Raw genomic sequence first — 19,528 nt, forward strand, 5'->3', positions numbered from 1 at the left:
CATTCGTTTATATTCATTATACGAACGATGTGAATTCGACAGCCATGCTTTCGAGGGCATTAGTAAAAGCTGGATCGTCTGCGTCCATCTGGTTTCCTTCACGCGTTTTGACCGATTGTTACGTCGAAACGAACTCAGTCGTCATTTCCACAGTCATTAGTCATGTGAGTGTAGTAACAGCGATTGCTACGGAGCTCGTTGGTGTACGTTTCGTGTGTTTTTTAAGTCGCGCGTTTTTTAATATTATACAAGCGAAGGAACCAATATAATAGATTTATCGGTCGACTCTCGTCGAATACGTCATCAAAGTATAACGATATTAAAACATAAAAATACCTGTAGGGCGTGTCCGCGAGGTAACAATAACAGGTGCATTGTTGTTGCGTAAACCAGTCCACGCGCGTGCTCCAAACGCAACGCAATAATATGTCAAACATGGAAAAGTTCAAGAAATGTAAATTTTTAGCGGCTTTGTAAACGGTTTTGCTCGTTCAACACCGCAATCGTTTGATACAGGGGCCTTGCCTTCCAGATACGTACACATACCGATGCACTAATAAGCACGCGCGGTACTTATTATCCATTACCAGTGTCGTGTCGCCGCCGTGAGCTTGACACGATCCACAACACTGATCGAAAACGGTTTCGAGACTCGGTCGCGTATTACACACAGTCGCATATTAGGCGAACGGCTGTCCAAAAATAATATTTTTTACGCGATTTAGATTTATATTTCCCGGGCGACGTGAATTCTCATTATTGTTCTACATGTGTTGTAACAATACGAGTTTGCAACGCCGCGCTAAATTATATATTATTAAATTAATTATACTCCCAGTAGTTTTGCAGCACAATGTCGAACCGGCATCGATCGTACTCTAAAGAATTGTTATGCCGTTGATCTTGCGTAAAAGGAAACAACCGTTCCGATCTGCACGTTTAACTACGTGTAAACTAACCGTGTACCACACAACCGTACGTTTAACTAATGAAGATCGCTATTCGATCGTCATGTCTTACTTGGATAAGATTATACGAATGTTTCGTGTGTACGAACCGCTGCTGTCAACTCGAGCAAAAATGTATGCACACTTCATTTTTATCGAGTTTAATCGTCGCAACGGTCGTGCACTGAAAATTTCGTTTCGTTTTTGCGATTGCAAAAATCGTACGTACATTAATAATACGCTCACGCGTGTGTCCGAAAAATAATATTAAAAAAAAAAAAAAAAAAAAAACAAGGCACTTTTCGAAAGTACGGTTTTCGTCGTGTTATATTGTTTATATTGTTATTGTTCGCGAGAACGTGCAACACACATATAAATATACGCGCACTAGTTGTCATATCCGACTGACTGGTTTAGCCCTTTTCCGTGCGAACGAATGTGTGAAAAACGGTAAAATCGGCGTGTGTGCTTGGTGTGTGTTTGTCGGTGCGTTTATGAAAGTGACAGCGGCGCCAATGGAAAACGGTATGACCGCGGGCATTTATTATTTTATTATTGCGGTTTATATAGTATATCATAACGTGTTCGGCCGGGGTTCGCAACCGCCCTACAAAACATACATATATTATAGCGCAAAAGCTTTATCCTCCGGCGGGGTCGACCGCGGGACACGATACGGCACCGTTTCGGTTTTTCGTCAGCCAACGAGATGTAAACGAGAACGCAACACTTCGGGGGTGTATAACTGAAAATCCTTAAGGCCTACACGTAGACAAAGGACGGTGTACCGGAACGGCTAGGACGTTTAGCGGTCTCGACCGAACTCTCAGAGCGCCTCTGCGTCCTTTGCGTCCCGACAAACACGCGTTATCGGTACCGGTGAAACGACTGTAGCAAGTGAAACGTGGACGATAAGTTAAAGATGAGAAAAATAAAATGCTTTAAAGCGTGGTGATGTAGGATGATTCTTAAAATAAGATGGGTAGATCGTATAACAGATGAGGAAGTTTTTCGTGGAGTAAGAGACTTCTCAAAGCTCTGAAGATTAAACGGAGAGTTAAGCTTATTGGACGTACACTGCCGCGTTATAATCTAGAACAACAGAAGGATCGATAGAAGTGAAGAACGGGGGAGGAAGGCCACCCCACTCGAACCCATAAGTGAAGTGGCTACGGATCTAGGGCGTGAAACATACTACGATCGAAAGCGGAAAGCAGAGAAGCGCGAAGATCGGTGGAACGGTGCCGATCAGCCGGTGGCCGGAGAAAAAGGAACAATAACGATAACGCTTAGGAGGTCCGAACGGAAAAATCCGCTTACACACGTCGAGACCTTGGCCTTCGGTCGACGAGAGGTGTGCGCGCGCGACCGACGGTGTAGTCAATGTCACTGGCGGCCGACGAAATATTTACAAACAGCGGTCGGGCGCGACGAGAGAAAACAACGGAGAAACCAAAACAAAACGCGCGCGCGGAGGGAAAAACCAACAAAAACACGAAACTTCGCGAGACGTACGAGAAAGAAAAAACACATACGTCGACACGTATGTAGCGATAACGGCGTAGCAATGTTTACATACGTTTATCTGTCGTTTGAGTGTCGACGGAGAGCCGTTGCGAAGTTTCGGCATAACGCGAAGCGGTGCCGACACGACCGGACGCGACCGCATAGCCCCGTGGTCGTACGGTGCGGTTCCCGTAGCCGTGCAGCGCCGCGTTCGCGGACGGCTCGGTCGCCGCCGTCTAAGCCCGTTCGAACGCACCGTTGCGCCCGATGTCCGGGTTCACCGCGGCCGCGGCCGTCGCGCTGACCGTGGCCGCGGTGGTCGTGTACGCGGGTGTCGCGAGGCGGGCCGACAGCGGCGCCGACGCCGTGCACATCCTCAACGGCCGGAACGTCGAGTGGCCGTGCGCCGCTGCCGAGAACGTGCACGTGGCCGGCAACGTGATCGGCACGCGGGCCCAGGTGTGGGGCGACCGGGCGTTCGTGCTGACGCCGCGGTTCCGGCCCGGCGTGCCGTTCACCGTGTCCGCGGTACGGTTGGGCTGCGGCGGCGCGGACAGGTGTTGGCCCGCGCTGGTGCCGTACCCGCGCTGGTCGACGCACGTCGAGGGCGACCCGGACGCCGTGCAGAACGCCGTCGACATGCACCTGGACCCGACTGGCGTGCTGTGGCTGCTCGACTCCGGGCTGGTCAACACCATGGAGCGGCCGGTGCGCCGAGCGCGGCCCAGGATCTTCGCCGTGGACGTCAAGACGGACGAGGTACGTGAAGCGCGCGCGATCCGTGTCGGACGTCGGCGTCCCCGGGTGTGTCCCGAACGGAACGTATTTTAAGTAGTTTGCGCTAGAGGTGGAACTTCAGTGGAATCGTCTACCGACGTGGTGGTGTTTTTCTGCGGAGGAACATACAGGGAAAATCGACTCCTGTCACTCCGGTCGTTATCAGAATGTGTTGGTCGGTGATCACCCGCCGCCACTGGGTAGCATTCAATTAGCACTGGGGTCAACTAGCACCACGTATTTTGTATGTTAAAATATGCTCTGTTCCCGAACCTAACGAGCCGCGTGGTGTCCGCGTCCTATCCTCGCCGTATATCCCATACTAGGGTGCGCTGGATATCGGGTGGTGGGTTACCGCAGACGGTTTTCAGCGGTGTTAAAAAATTTTGCTTTCCGTACGGTATCTACTGCAATGCGCACCAAACGCCGAGATCCTCTTTTATGCGCTACTTAGCTTCGGATTGCGTCGTCTAATATTATATTATTTCGCTGGTCAAAACTTTTCAAATTCGTTCCTCACGCAGACACTCGGTGTTGATTTATTCCCTTGCGGGATTTCAATTTTCCAGAAATCAACCGTTTTGGATTTATCCGCGCTCCAACAACGTTTTGCTAGGGATCCACATCCCTTACTTCCGCGAAATAGTTTCGCATTTCGGCTTTCACCCTACCTTCGTTCGGATTAATGTACTCCGGATTGTATTACCCCTTGTACAATTGTATCCATCTGCTACTCCTTCGTTCGGAATTATTCCCGTTTCAATGGGTTTAGTCGTCCATTCGTTAAGACGGCTTTTCGTGTGCAGGACCCTCGAGGGTCTTATACATAGTTCTTGCCATGAACTAAAAGTTTACCCTTATGCTTGGCTATATCGACATTATAAGTATTTGTAACTGTTATACGCACGTGAGCCTGTTGTCGGAAAAAAGGTTATCGAGTTTTTTCTTCTTTTCTTCGCAGTATTTCATTGTCAAGAGATTTTTGAATTATCTTTAGTGTACGGAAAATTTCGAAAGCTCGAACATGATATATTTTCGTGGTCGTATAACTAATTGATCGGGTAATGTAAGTAGCAGAGTTATACAAATGGCTAAGTTAAAAATCAATTGTGTGTATTTTCGATAAAATCGGTAGTTTTAAAAATGTTCTCAATAATTAGTAAATCAAATTTTCAAAAAATTTATGTTGCACAATTTTGGTAATCAGGCAGTACTTTTTTAATGATTCTCCAAAAAAATCATCGAAAATGAAATTTAAATGACATTTTTCGCTTCATTGCCAAGTATTGTTTTTTAAATGAATCGCATACTACAATTTAATGATGTTAGGATAAATTCCCGAGACTTGAGTGGGAAATATTTTGAAACCCATTGAAAATGGAAGATTGCCATTTATAACTTATAAATATGAGAAGCATATCGCAATTGAATCTTGTTAGTTAGCCGGTTGATCGAAATTACATCCCTTCCATCCTTTCAAGAGTACATAATCTGTACAGCTCCAAAAATGATTTTCAGAACCCTTCTCTTTGTCCACAACACCCTCGAGCACGTTCATTGACCTCCCGTCAAGTTCAGACTAACCACGTACGACAATCATGATATCTGCCGCGTCGCCACCCCTGCTGAGTGTTGGAAATTGCATTATTACTAAAGGACACGTATGGCTGGCGCACAAGGGATGGACCCACGAAACTTATGTTATTGTAATTTAGCTCATAATTCTCTCCTTCCATTCTCTCTCTCTCTCTATATATATATATATATATATATATATATAAAATTATGATATTAAACGGAATAACTTAATCGTAGGGGAGTAGGAACAGATTATAAAGGGACTTGTGCCGAATTGTTCTTTGAAAGGTTTAACTGCGTTGATATTCCAATTTCTAAAGCGGTATACATTCGATGGGCACTGACAGATTATAAGGTAACCGTAGTTAACTAAACTACATTCCTATCAATATTTGTGATTATAATCATTTAATAACGGAAGTTAGTTATGACTTATACACGTATCCAATACGATTTAGACAAAAAACAAAAAAAATTAACAACTGATGTTAATTACACTTGCGCATACAAGGTATTTTTCTCTAAAAGTCACGATCAATAATGTAATATTATGCGCTTACATTGAACAGAATATAAATTATTATCTTATAGAAATCTATAAGTATTAATTCCAAATAAACATTATGCAATTCCTGTTATGATTAACGATCACAATTACACATTAGATTGTCTGCAACGTCTTGAAATAATTCAATCGTGCATGTGTGTTAAAAAAATCCGGGTATTTTGACCTTCACAGTAGCAAAATATATTATGAAATAATTTTTAAATTCCGCATATGTAGACTTCTACATAAATATTTGGAAACTAATGTCCATCAAATTATTTTTGATAACTTCGTGATTTTACTATACAAGTAGATTAAACAATATTTATCCATCTGTTAGATCTTATCAGCTACGGTTAAAATAACTGTTAGAGATAACGATTCTGGTAAACAATACTCGTCGTGAATAATAATTTATTCTAAACAAAACTTTTTGTTTTCTATTCGTTTATGGACTGTGTAACAACAGATATTAAATTTTTCTTAATGTTTTTACTAATATAACCGGACTTCTAGAAAAGTAATAGATCCAGAATTCGCCTGAAATAATTATCTAAATGCTTTTTAGGTTTCAAATAGTTTCAACTGCAATATCATTTAATCGATATTCGATTTGGTTTTGTATGTTTTAGTTTCTCTGCTTATACTACCTGATGTTATGGTACAACATAAAACCACATTTTCTCTTTCGTAGATCAAATAAAAATTAACTGTTTAGATAATGTGAGTTGTCTTTTATATATTTTTTTTTTGTACTTGAAACTTTCTTAAAATTGAATTGTTATAATTAAAACAATATATCTATAGATTGTTGCATCAGATTTTACTGGTTTTCTTTAATATAATATTCATGCATGTTATTTAAAAACTTTATATAAAAAAAAAAAAATGTATAAAAATAAAAAAATAAATAAATCGTCTCTATGTTGTATAAGTTATAACCACGGGACCTGATTTATCATTTAAAATAGGGTTGCCATACATCCCGGAAAACCGGGATTATCACCGGTCTTGGACTTCGTATCTTGGTGTCCCGAAAAATGTTTGTGGATGTTTATATGTCCCGGCTTGAATGTTTAGAGGAAATGTTGAATTGTTTAATTTTTAATTTCGATGATTTTATCTCAAAGTACGTTTTTAATAGTAATCGATTAACAGTACATAATAAAACATAATATGTAATTTAGACATAGAAATATATAACTAATATATTTTATTTTACATAAATATTTTTAAATATTATATTGCCGGACATTAATGGTGTCCTCTCAGTATATTAAAAATAATTAAAGCAATAATAATTATATTATTCAATAATGTGTTTGTTTCGTCCCGATTTCGCCATATAAATGTACGGCGACTCTACTCTAAGGCGTGAATAAATTGTTCGTTGAGATTCGAAGTCGGTTGGTCCAATGACGAACATTTTTAATATCAAAAATAATCATATCCCATTGTCCTTGACTATCGATTCTTCGAGCAAACTCAACAACTCCGGAACTTGTATTAAAATATCACATTTTTATCAGTGTAAAATACGAATAATAATACCGACTTGTCGAAAGAAATTAAATATTTTATTCTCAGTTTCTCCTTTCGTTGCGAGAAACTGCTGATAAAAATCAATGCAGTATCTTCGGCGTTTCATTTCCAATACAACGAGATGCGCCTGATGAAAATGTTGGTTTAATTTCACAACACAAAAAAAATCCAGGGAAAAAACATCATTGTTGTCCGTAATAATCATGACTTCTTTAAAGAAAAAAAAAAATAATAATATTAATTCACATTGTTAAAGATCTTTTAGTAACTGTTATTAATCGTTTTGGTTTTTTCGTCGAGGCACGTATGTATAGTTAAGCGTATAGTTACACGCATAAACAGATCGTACGTCCTCGGTTTATTTGATCCGCTAGCCATGACCTATAATGTGGTCACAACAAAAAGCTTAAGGCGATGCACAGATATCCCATGGAAATAATCAACTAATCTATATTTATTCGTAGCCCTGTAACTCCATAAACTATAATAATGTACTTGGTTTACCCACCAAATTTCCTTTTACTTAATTCAATTCAAAACTAAAAATTGGCCAACACACATTATAAATAATTGTACCTATAATAATAATAATAATTATTATTATTACAATAATTGCATTCTAGCTAATAAATTTCCGAATAATTAAATTCATTTCTAAAATTTTATCACAACAACACAGTATTCATTGGGATTTAATTACGTAGTCCATTCCACTTTTTCTTATTTATATAAATACCGTGTTGAAATTTTACTTCAGGTTAAGTATGTTAATATAATAATATGCTTATTTTTTTTTTTTTTTTTTTTTTTTTTTTTTAATTTGTTGTATTAGCTAAGTAGTTTCTATAAATTTCTAAACATAACTATAAATTGTCGTATTTGAAAAAGATTTCGATCGAATATGGACAAAAATAAATATAGCTAGGTGTCCTTTATCATTTAGTAAATAACTCGAAAAATCAATTGGTCTTATCGTATTTTGGTATATAAAATCTTAATAAAAAATTTAACACATTCCATCGATTTCTATTTATTTTTGCGTTTAGTAGGACTACTGAAAAAAATCGAAAAATATCTGTTTCGTATATCATAACGTGTAATTCGTTATTTTTCCGGTTGAAACTTTTGAGTATAAATTTACACATAAGAAAAGAGTGAATTGAAAAAAAAATAAATCAATAAAAAAATATAGGAATATTCAGTTGTGATCTGAATACATAATTCAAATTTTCATGAAAAATATATCTTATGCAAATATTTGGTGTGTGTATCCCAACGGGCCTGATCTAGTTAGTAATAGAATTAATAATATTTTAAGAATTTTTTAAATTCTTTGTTCTTGTTAAAGTATTGTAAGTATTATTCTCCACACGATTTCATTTTCAGTGAGGTCTGGTAAATTATTTTTGATATTAATATAAGAAAATAAAAATAAAAATAAAATATTTTCATTAATTTCATTAGTTTTATATCACAGAATGGTGGTACCCGTTTGCTATGAAATATTTAAATATTAACTTATAACACTGTAAAAAGAAATATTTCTAAAAAAAGTAACATTCTTGTATCATCTAAATCAGTATTTCCCAACCTGGATGGCAAAAGCAATAATCACGAAGTAAATAAATACATTAATCATTAATAATAATAATAATAATAATAATAAAAAAAAATTAGTATTCATTACGTGTTTTGTGTAATTCATTCGCAATGTTTATTTACAAAAAAAATGTCATCAAGCAGTTCAATTTATGATGAGTGAGAGATAGATTGAGATTTTTAAGAATCTACAACATTGTTGTAGAAAGAAAAAAATGTTAAACCCCATTGATTTTAATGGTTTTAAATTTGGCGGGCTTTTATTTAGTTTCAATACATACAAGTAGCTTTAATTCGGTTTTTAACATCGTTTCAACAACTAGAATATCATATGTAAACTATTTACAAAATATCGCTTTATTGTCTATGAATAAAATAAATCCCCCGTTCTTTACCCTGCAGCACTGTAGGCGTTGTCCGATAGAGATATTTTATTATACTTCACCCGTAAGGTCAAAACGTTTTTTAGATCGAAACGCACGTTTTTCGGTCGTGAACGCGTTTATATTTATACTAGACATTAATTTTCCCACATTTTCGTCTAAATATAATTTAACACCAAGCTATGCAATCGGTTAACTTTAAGTGTCTTCAACTAGGTAAGGCTAGACACATAAAGTTCCAGTATCCGTGAATTTGTGGCCGAATAATTTTCTATTACTCGTGGTAATAGTGTGTAGTAAGTTGTGCGGTTGGGATAAATATTGTTAACTTAATATCATTAACTTTTTATTCGAACAAAGTTGAAATGTTTGAAAACTGGAAACTATTAGGACGCACGCGTGTAATAAAATATTTAAGATACAACACAAACGTAAAAAATGAGAATACGACCGAAGAGGAGAATAGCAGTTCACAGACGATGATTTTAATGTTAAACGAACGTTGTACCAGAGAAAAAAATTGTCCGCTGCGAACACGGTCTTGTTGCTCGAGAAAAAAAAAAAAAATTGTGTACGATCTTGTGCAGCGCCGCGTACGTCGATGTAAAATCGTTACGTATCGCTAATAATCCAAACATTGGTGTAGGAAGCGGACAATCAAAGTTAAGAGTTTTGTCCATCGAAATTAATGCGCGGTCAAAGTTGGCGTAACAATACAACGATCGGCGAACGAATAACAAAATAACAAAGTAGCGGTATGTAAATGCGCGTTGGCAATTTCATTGTGGCAAGACCTCGAGCGCACATCGGCATAAATGAACTCGTTGGTGCGCGCGCGTGTATGTGATCCACTTCAACTGGCACTGATTTATCTGTTGGATACGCCACGGTGTCATAGAGCACTCGATTTGAAAGCATATTAATGTCCAACATGATCAAGTAGTTTTTTTTTTTTTTAAACTCGGAACACCAATTAAAAAAATCTCCGAGCGTGACCCGAGTCAAACAGCTCACGCGGAATTATTCTACTGCAGTAATGTACGTTACTCGTTTGTTTGTACGTATTATCGTTTACCATAAATATAATGTATCGAGTGATATATAATATTAATATTAATATTATATATTTCAAAATCGAATAATGTATTATAATTATTTAAGCAAATATTATATTATATTTGATTTTGAAATGTAAAAAATTGATAATTTTTTTTTTTTTCTGTAACTCATTGAATATTGGTCATTGCTAACGTCTGTACAATGCTGTTCAAGACTTTCTGCATGGTATGAGTTGTTGCTGTGATTGTGTTTAGAAAAATTCCGTTACGAGTCGGAGAACGGACGAATATTTTGACATCATTTTTGGTTCACGTTTATCTGAAAATTTTTTGCGCCGTTTATTAACCTTGTGATTAATATTTCTATGTGTGTAATATTGAACTGTTTATTAGGTCTGACGTATAGGGTACGCCGAAATTATAAAGAACAAGAAAATAGTCTAATTCACCAACTACGAACAGGGTATACTGAATTCGAATTCACCCGCATTCAGATATGATGTACCGACACGGTAAAAGGAACCAGTCGGTCTTAATATCCGGTCGGTGCACTAAAAGCCGTCGCAAGAAGGTAGGGGGTAACGGGACCGTTTTCCCCAGGTCCCCGTATAAGAAAATTTAAATGGGACTCCCATAAATTAATTTTCTTTATAAAATATTTAATCGAATTGAATTAAATAAAATTAATTTTTTCTATATAGTTACAACTGTGATTTATTATAGTTATTGCCGGAATGCGAAAAATGACATAATTTTATCCGGATTCACATAGAGATTCGTTATCGCAAGTATCGACGCGACAGAATCCTAGTTCTAATTTTCTATGGCTGTTCAAAAATGATCTAGGAATAAATTAAACTGGTAAAACATTGTTGAGAAGTTATTAAAAATATGATTAACTGTATCGACGCATTTGAACGACCTTGATCGGTCGAGGTTCGGAAAACTACGCTCACCAACACATTTTGCAAACTCGGAGTGGTTTTTCGTTTTCTATGCTCGTACATTATTGTAACGATTGAGGGGCGCCCGGACTGATCCGCCTCGTGCCCTAAACATCCTTAGTACGGCTGCACTATTCCGACTTACGCAACGTCGTAAGTATTGCAAGACATCGTATTCGTATTGCAAGACACGGCGGTGCAGTGAGCGCGCTCGTCCGATGCACGGGGATGGGGAGGGATTCGAAAACGGTGACTGGTAAACGACGACGGGAAAAAAAACAACAATAATGAAGTGTCCAAGCGCAATTATGTGCGCATAAACGCCTCTACGCGGACATCAAACCCGAGGACGGTAGACAATAGCGTACCGCGATTCGGCGACCGTTATCGTCGACGTATCCGTACGATATTGTTTCACGTTGCCGATTGTTGTCGATCACCGGACTTCGAGGGGCCCAACGAAACGGAAGGTTGTTACCGCAATCCGTTGTATCCGGACGCCGAAAACATTACGCCCGCGTGAGTTATAAAACCGACCACGGCCGGGAATCGTGTTCCATCCGGAATATCGTTGTGTACGGCATCGCAACAAGCGCATTCCGCTGTATTATACAATTATTATTCAACGTAACGTTCCGACGGCCTAGATGAACGCGATGTACGTTTTCATACTGTAAATATACACGAGAAACACGGCTGGACAGCTAACGCACCGTTATGGCGGTTTGATCAACGTAACGATATCGACCGCCATCGTTGCGCGGCATCGTTGTCGATCGTCGTCGGGGTCAGCACGTTCTATCCGTCGTCTGCTAAGCTCGTGGAACGGTTTTTCAGCTTTTCAATTTCCTCTCGACCGAACCTTTCACGTACGTTTCGGATTGAATTCGAATCCGTACGGTTCAAACGGTTTTGAATCGTGTCGTGCAACACGCCCGCTTAACGGTTCCGATTGTCACGCGAATCACGTGTTGATCTGGAAACGCTGACTGCTGTGGGGCGCCGGTTTCGGAAAACGACGGTGGTCAGCTGCGTCGCTATAATACGGTTATCATTTTTAGATTGAATTACGAATTCGGAACAACGTTATAATAACAAATAAGTGTTAATATTTATTGCATTAAAATTGTTTTCAAGAAAACTGTTTACTTGTTTTCACATTTTCAAATTAACATTATAAAAATTAACGTTTTACAAAAGTGTATGAAAAAAAAAAAAAAAAAAAAAAACTAGTTATAAAATAAAGTTCATTATTTTTCATAACGATGCAAAGTTTGTTACAATTACAACTGGATCAAATGGTATGTTGTAATGAATCGAAAGGAGAGCTAAATCGAGTAGCCGGGTTTCACTTGTTGTTGACCTCAAGTATGTTTTAATGTTTGTGGCGTAGACTTGAAAAAGTTCGTTCTGCTGTCACAGTTGACACTGGAAGGGCAATCCAAATGTCTAGCATTTTTCTTTTTCGTGTTCGGATAAAATATACCATTACATCAAGAATGCAGCTGTAATGTATTTGATGGTTTTATATTTATATCTAGTTTTGACCAAGTGGTTTTCCAAAGTAAAAATTATTTTTTAACGCACTAGTGTCCGACAAAACAGAACTATAAAAAGTTAAGCATTCTTCCGGCGTTCCTTTGAAACACTTTAAAATGCGATTTAGAATAAGGGTTTCTAAGGAAGACATTATTTCCGTATGATTTATGAATTGTTCTGTTGAGGAGGTAGTTTTTTTGTGTTTCAAAAATGTTATGAATAAGACATTAAATAATACCCCTGAGAAGAAGAAGAATTTGATTTCTATAAATTTGTTATTTAATTCAACTACCTATATTGATGTCACATTCTAGATCGTTAAGTATTTTCAAATCTTTTTTCAAAAATTATGTTGGATTCTTTATGTGAATTTATGCGAATTTCGTTTAAAACGCATATTAAATTTTCAATACGTTCAATTGCCTCCGATTAATCAGAATTAACGAGTATACTTTGTAATTGGTTACAAAGAAGAAGTATGAGTGATCATTCTTTTTCAAATATTTTTAAAGAAACAAAAAATTTACCATTCAAATAAATCGTAAGAGTTAATGAGCCGTAGTTGATGATTTTTATTCATCGATTTTTCTAAGTCTTCTAACAATTGGAATAATCATTTCTTTAAATCTTTTATACTGTTAAGTTTTATAACCTATCGAATTGCACAAATTAATCACATTAAAATTGTTCGATAGTATAGTTTGTGCTTGTATAAATTTGTTCAAACTTCAGTTTGCCGAGCTGAACCCCGAAAAAAGTGCAAACACTCGAAGTACTTCTAATGCAATTTTCAATCGCAGTTCTTTTACACACATCGCTAATCGCTAAATTTAATGAAAGCGTTCCTGAAGTCGATGTCAATGTGTGAGAATATCAATCGTCGGATGTGTATAATAGAGGTGGCCAAATGGTCGATCGCGGATGATTTCAAAGTCGATCATGTTAGAATTTTATTTTTAGGCCACGGGCACTTCAACAATGCCCAGATCATCAAAATAAATATTAATATGTCAATTAGATTTAAGTATTTAGATTTTAGAAATTATTGTATTATTTTTAGTAATTAGTAATTAGTTTATAATACTTTATATATGTTTATATACACTTTAAGCAGGTATGTTTCTTAATAATTATAATTATTTAATAATAAAAATATTTTTCCAAGAAAGTCGATCTTCAAAGGTGAAGTATATTTTTAGTAGATCGTGGCCGAAAAAAGTTTGGCCGCCTCTGGTGTATAACAATACGAAATACGAATATAAATATTTAGGTGTAGTGACATTTGTACTTGGTAATTTGGACTTAGGGGCATTTTAGGACGTCAAAAAAATAAAAATATCCAATAATAAAATACTGAAATTAATGTTAACTATACATAAAACAAATATGATAAAGTATTCTGTCAAATGAAGGGTTTTGACAAATGCGATAAACGGTGAACGATGCGACATTATACGATATATTCGTAGTATACGATTCGATGTAATACCAATAGCATATACAAGGAGGTGATGTGGGGGTTAGACCCTCCCCACCTAGGCCTTTTTTTAAATGTTATAATCTTTTTAATGCGAGGGCGTTAGAAATGTAAAAAAAAAAATGATGATAAAACAAAAATAATGATTTGTTTGCAAATGATCCCCCCCCTGTACAGAAGTAATATATACGTCATTGTGTAATACTATATTTGTTTTTTAACGTCCAAATGACCACGTTCAAATTAGGGATTGGAAATATAATTCAGTTTTTCAAATCGATTCTCCTAATTCGATATAGTTAATTGAATCGACTCAATGATTCACTTCGAATCATTTAAATATAATTTTAATTCAATTGAAATCCTTGTCTTACTGATAATAATACCTACTGATTTAGATTGTTTGCGTGTACACAAGATATATCTTCTATCAAATTTTCTAACGATTTATTTTAAATGTATACATTTTATAAACTTATAAATGTAGGCTCGGTGGTGTATTTAACAGAGGCCTCCAAGGTTGTTAAATCTTCTTGGATTTTTGGTTCTGTAAAATAATCAACGTTACTACCAATTCATTCTTCAACGTTAAATCAACTCAATCGGTTCTAACTGTATCGAATCATTCGTAAATCGCGAACGCACATTCACGTTCGCGGATCTTAACATGGTACGTGATGAGTCGTCGTACACCCCGTCCCCGTCCGCGTGCTACGGTCGCGAAGTGTGTTTAAAATATAATTACGCGCGTTCTCGCTATGGATACGTTAACTTTCCGAACACGTTTAACAATAATAACGACTGTTGTCCACAAACCGATGCTGTAACGTTTCCCGGCGGAGTTTAAGATTTTCGTGTAACGGCAAAGACCCAATTAGTTTCAAAAAATGCCTGAGAAGTAAACCAATATGTAATATGTTCGGGACGTTGAGAAATTAGACCAGTTGCGGTGGATTGTTCGTTATTGTTGTTACGCATGCTGTAGACGGGTGGTACGCGTTGAATAATAGTTATTCACAAGACCCTTGACGTAAACGAAATTTCAAATTTTTAATTGGTTTCGTTTTTTTTTTTTTCTTTTCCACAGCCTACCGGAAAAAAGAATCCTTTTGTTTCTCATGACGCGCGTACCGAAGTTACGAAACGGTATATTTCTCTCTCCGCACGCGCATACCTTAGCGTGCCAGCGTTTCCTGCCTCTCTTTGTCCACGCGCGCATTTCTCCCACTCCGCGCGAACGAAACGCGCGCGCCCTTCGATCGACACCACGTTGTATCGTCTTGATAAAATTATGTCAACGCGCGGCAATGTCCGCGAGAAAAGCGCACCGACGGATCGCCACAGACGCGACTAGCGTAATGTATAATATATAAGGCGGCCGGTTCGACACGCCGAAACGTTGCCAAGATGAAGCCGATGGTTTACCGAAGTTGTACCGATCGATTAAAATTGAGTTCCGTTGTGCGCGCGTACAGGTGAAAGCGATTTTCAACATTTTTTCGTTACCGACGCGTACGCTGATACATACCGTATTTACGAGGGATCGTTATAATACGATGCACAATCGGAATACGCCGTGGGCTGCGTGGCGCACGGCAGTCGTTTCGTGTTCACTCTCCGGTCGGTCGGTTGCACCGCATTAACAACGCACGTGGGCGTCTCATTCGTGGCGTATGTAGGTACGTAGTCCGTCGACCGCGGGTCCGCTTACACCGAACCGTAACCGTAGCGGTGCGGTCGATATTCCGTTTCGAAAACCTAATTTTGAAAAATCGTCGTCACCGTTTCGCGGCAGATTACGCTGAGCGATCGTCGTCGACTAATCAAAACTTCGATCACGTCATAGATACATCATCCCGTTCCCGTGCATGTGCGTGGCCGTGCGCATACGGTATATTTACGACAATCGGCGCAACGGGGGGGGTTGCGCAGAAGGCACCCCCGAAAATATTAAGTCGCGCCTGTACGCACACGACGTGTACGTGTAAAAAATGTTTGTTCCGGACGTAGCGTATTGAATAGGACGCGGAGTCGGCCCGGTGGTGAGCGCGTGCTACTTGCTAACCGCGCGGCGAAGCAATCAACGGAAAAAAAAAAAAAAGAGAGCACTCGTAACCCGGGGTCATAATATTGGATCGTGAGTTGCGGAATCGGTGCACCGCTCGGGAAAAATGAGAGACAATAATCTGCGGCGGGGCATGAGTGTAAGGTGTACGTGCGCGCGTATTGATTGCACTCGAACGGATATTATGTTGTCGGCGGTGGAAACCGAACGAAAAGAAATTTACGTGAAAGTTTCGATACTACTAGAAATTGACGGGCGGGCGCGGCGGGTGGGGTGTGGGCTAGAGGACGAAGCGCCAAGAGCTCTCCGTGCTCGTGAATAGAACTGTGTATAGTGGTTGTACCGTTGTAAAACGTATCGAAAGCCGGATGATCTGAACAAACAGTACACATATGTGCGTGCTTGTGTGTAAAACCGCGTCGCGAGGGAAATGATAATAACGGAAACAATAACAGTTACATAACGTTTCGTGAAATCAGGATCGGTGCGCGTCTTAAAGTTATTCGCGCTATTCAGCGGTGTGCTCACGGGCGCGCGGGGAGGTGGACCGGGGAGGAAGTCGCTATTGTGTGCGGACGGATTTACCGAGCCTCGGGGAACATCTGCGCATGACGAATCGTTAGAAGTCGTAAAATCCGACCGTGTGATTTTATTTGGTTCACGTGTACTTTGATGTTTATCTCTTGTCCAACACGGAGCGATCGTTGAAAACGTTACTGTCGCGTACAGCGTAACACGTGGCAATCGGCTCGTCCGCGAACCGTAAGGATCTCCATGGCCAACAGACCTAACATTTGTATCGCGCTCCCGGATCGTAGTGTTGTTAATAACTTATCGGCGTGAGAAAACCGAAATAGTTGAACGCGTCTTGAATACGACGCGAAACAATCACTAGGTTTTAAGTCCACCGGCACTGCATGCACCCGTCCCTCGCCGACCGTCCGAAATGGTTCCGCGGAAAATGACGTTTCATACGCGTTTGCGTTTTTTTTTTTTTTTTTTTTTCCATCCGCAGGTGGTGAAACGGATCGACCTGTCGGGTCTGGCGTGCCCGGCCAGCCGGCTCGGTTACATCGCGGCCGACTACGGGGACGACGGGCGAGCTTTCGTGTACGTGTCGGACGCGGCCACCCGGGCGGTGATCGTGTGGGACGTGGCGGCCGACTGCGGTTACCGGGCGGTGCTGCCCGAGGCCGTGGCCCGCGACCGCACAGGGCCCGGGGACGCGATGTACGTGGCGCTGGCGCGACCGTCGACGGGCAAGAACGTGCTGTACCTGACGTACCTGACCAGCGACCGGATGTACGCGATCGACACGCGCCACTTGCGGCGGGAACGTCAGCGCGGCAACGTGACCGTAGTGGGCCGCAAGCCCGACAACGTGGTGCTGCTGGGCACGGACGGCCGGACCACGTTGTACTTCCGGTACGGCGGCCGGGGCGACGTGTACGCGTGGGACACGGACCGCGGCGGCTTCGGCCCCGACCGGTTCGCGCTGGTCCGGAAATCCGACGGCCGCGGCCGGCTGGCCACGCAAGTGGCGCCAGGCCACCGGGGCGGCGTGCCGTGGCTGCTGGAGAGCAACTTTCCAGATTACGTTTCCGGCACGGTCGGTTGCCTGGGCGCCGACGTCCGCTTGCAGCCCCTCGTCGAACAACGTCGGTGAACCAACGACACATGAACCGCTGTTGGCCGCGCGCAAATTGGAACCGCGCGTCGCGTTACGGTTTTCCTCTGGCTGTACGCACCCTTCGTCGAACGTTTCACGCTTTACCGCGCGTTGACATTTATCGGAACAACGTTATGCTATGTAACAATTATAAACATACACGTATATTTATAATAAATGCGCTATTTCTGAAGACTGACGACGGGAGCGGGATTTTCCAAAAAGCCGTTCGTACGGTGAATTCGAATCGGGACTCCGTGTTGTGCAGTCGAATTCGAAATGTATAGTTAAAACGTACTAGTGATGGGCGATTCTTGAAGTTAATCGATCTTTTGAATCTGTTTAAATCTGAATGATTAGATCGATCAAAAAAAAAAAAAAAAAAAGACCAATCCACTTTAAATGCTGTTTTTATTTTTAAATCAATACATGACACTTCTTACTGATTTGCTAGTGATCTAGATTATATGAAAATATGAAATGTGTAGTAATTTTTAGTGATTCTTGTAAGCGAATCGATTTTAATCAGAATGAATAGTTCGTGATAAAAGCAAATGGTAGTGTCAGCATTATGAAAATATCAGAAATTGGATCAACGATGATTCGATTCCCATACAATGTCGTATCAACGATTTGAATCGATATTTACAAAAATGATTAGATCTCTTAAAACAGCGGTTTAAATTAGAGGGACGCGCTCCCTTAGAGGCGTGTGATTGAATTTCAGGGGAGGCATGAAAATGTTTAAAATGCAACGAAACATGAAAACGTTATTTTTTATTACAATAAAACCCCATTAAGATGCTCCCTCTTAATACGTGCATTTTTTCCGATGCCTAGTACATGTAGGTCTTTTAGCATTGAAAAAACACGCTTAAAAGGCTCCCGCTTAATACGCAACCCCGCATAATCCGCTCTATTTTCTGGACACTCAGACCTTTTATACATTGAAAAATACCCTATTAATACATCGATAATAAACAATCAATATCTTCATTGAGACAGGCACTTATTTCGATTGATAACTTCGAAAATATGCTTTTATACTTGGGTTGGATGGAAGCGTTATTATTAAATTATTATAGAACAAACTCATTGTAATAACAAACTATTACCACATACATAGTATACCTAATACAAAACCATTACCTCTATTTTTCAAAAAATAATACATAGTATAAATATTATAACTTAACTTAATTTGTATATTTAATGTATATAATACAATATAACAACCTTGTAAATTCTAAATATGTATCATTTTATATTTATATATTCATTTTTATGTTCATTATATGTAATAAATAAAATGTAATACCATTAATTATTATATCTAATTTATTTTGTCTAGTATCCCGTTTAAAATGCTTTAAAAATGTATCAAACGGGATCCCACATAGCACGCGCAAAGAGCGTATTATGCTGGATACCACCTGGGTTATCATACGCGGTTTTACGACTTCCCCTTCGAGAGCGGCTATAGGTGAGTTGCGGCCCGAAATGTCATTAACGTGTTGGAAACTGGTGAATTGTTGCCCGGTCATGTTTTATCACTAATTACGGCCCGGGGTTAATTCGCCATTCCATGTCCATTGGTTTAACGTGCTCTCCTACTGAAGTTGTTTTTAAATTTTGAACAAGCTATCCACAGTGCTGTGGCAGAAGTCTTCCCTAATGCAAAAATAAGAGGATGTCGATTTCACTTAGGGCAAAGTTGGTGGAGGAAAATTCAAAGTTTTGGACTCACGAAAATGTATAACACAAATACAGATAAAAGTTATTATTTCAAATTTTTTTTTTAATTTGCCATTTTTGGGTTCTGACAACGTCATTGATTGTTTCAAGGATGAATTTTTAGCAATACGGCTTGCTAAAGATGATCGGGTTGTACAATTTA

At 39.4% G+C, this 19,528-nt stretch overlaps 1 protein-coding gene across 1 annotated transcript; it reads left to right on the forward strand.

The window, feature by feature from the left end:
* The first annotated feature begins 2,702 nt into the window (after positions 1–2,702).
* Positions 2,703–18,777, forward strand: LOC112693015 (protein yellow-like). The gene is made up of 2 exons (XM_025567883.1): positions 2,703–3,212; positions 16,978–18,777. Exons 1-2 carry the CDS (start codon positions 2,721–2,723, stop codon positions 17,626–17,628), a joined length of 1,143 nt encoding a protein of 380 aa, XP_025423668.1. The 5' UTR covers positions 2,703–2,720; the 3' UTR covers positions 17,629–18,777.
* The last annotated feature ends 751 nt before the right edge of the window (positions 18,778–19,528 follow it).

Source organism: Sipha flava, unplaced genomic scaffold, assembly GCF_003268045.1.
Source record: "Sipha flava isolate LNK unplaced genomic scaffold, YSA_version1 80_pilon_pilon, whole genome shotgun sequence".
Classification (NCBI taxonomy): Eukaryota; Metazoa; Arthropoda; class Insecta; order Hemiptera; family Aphididae; genus Sipha; species Sipha flava.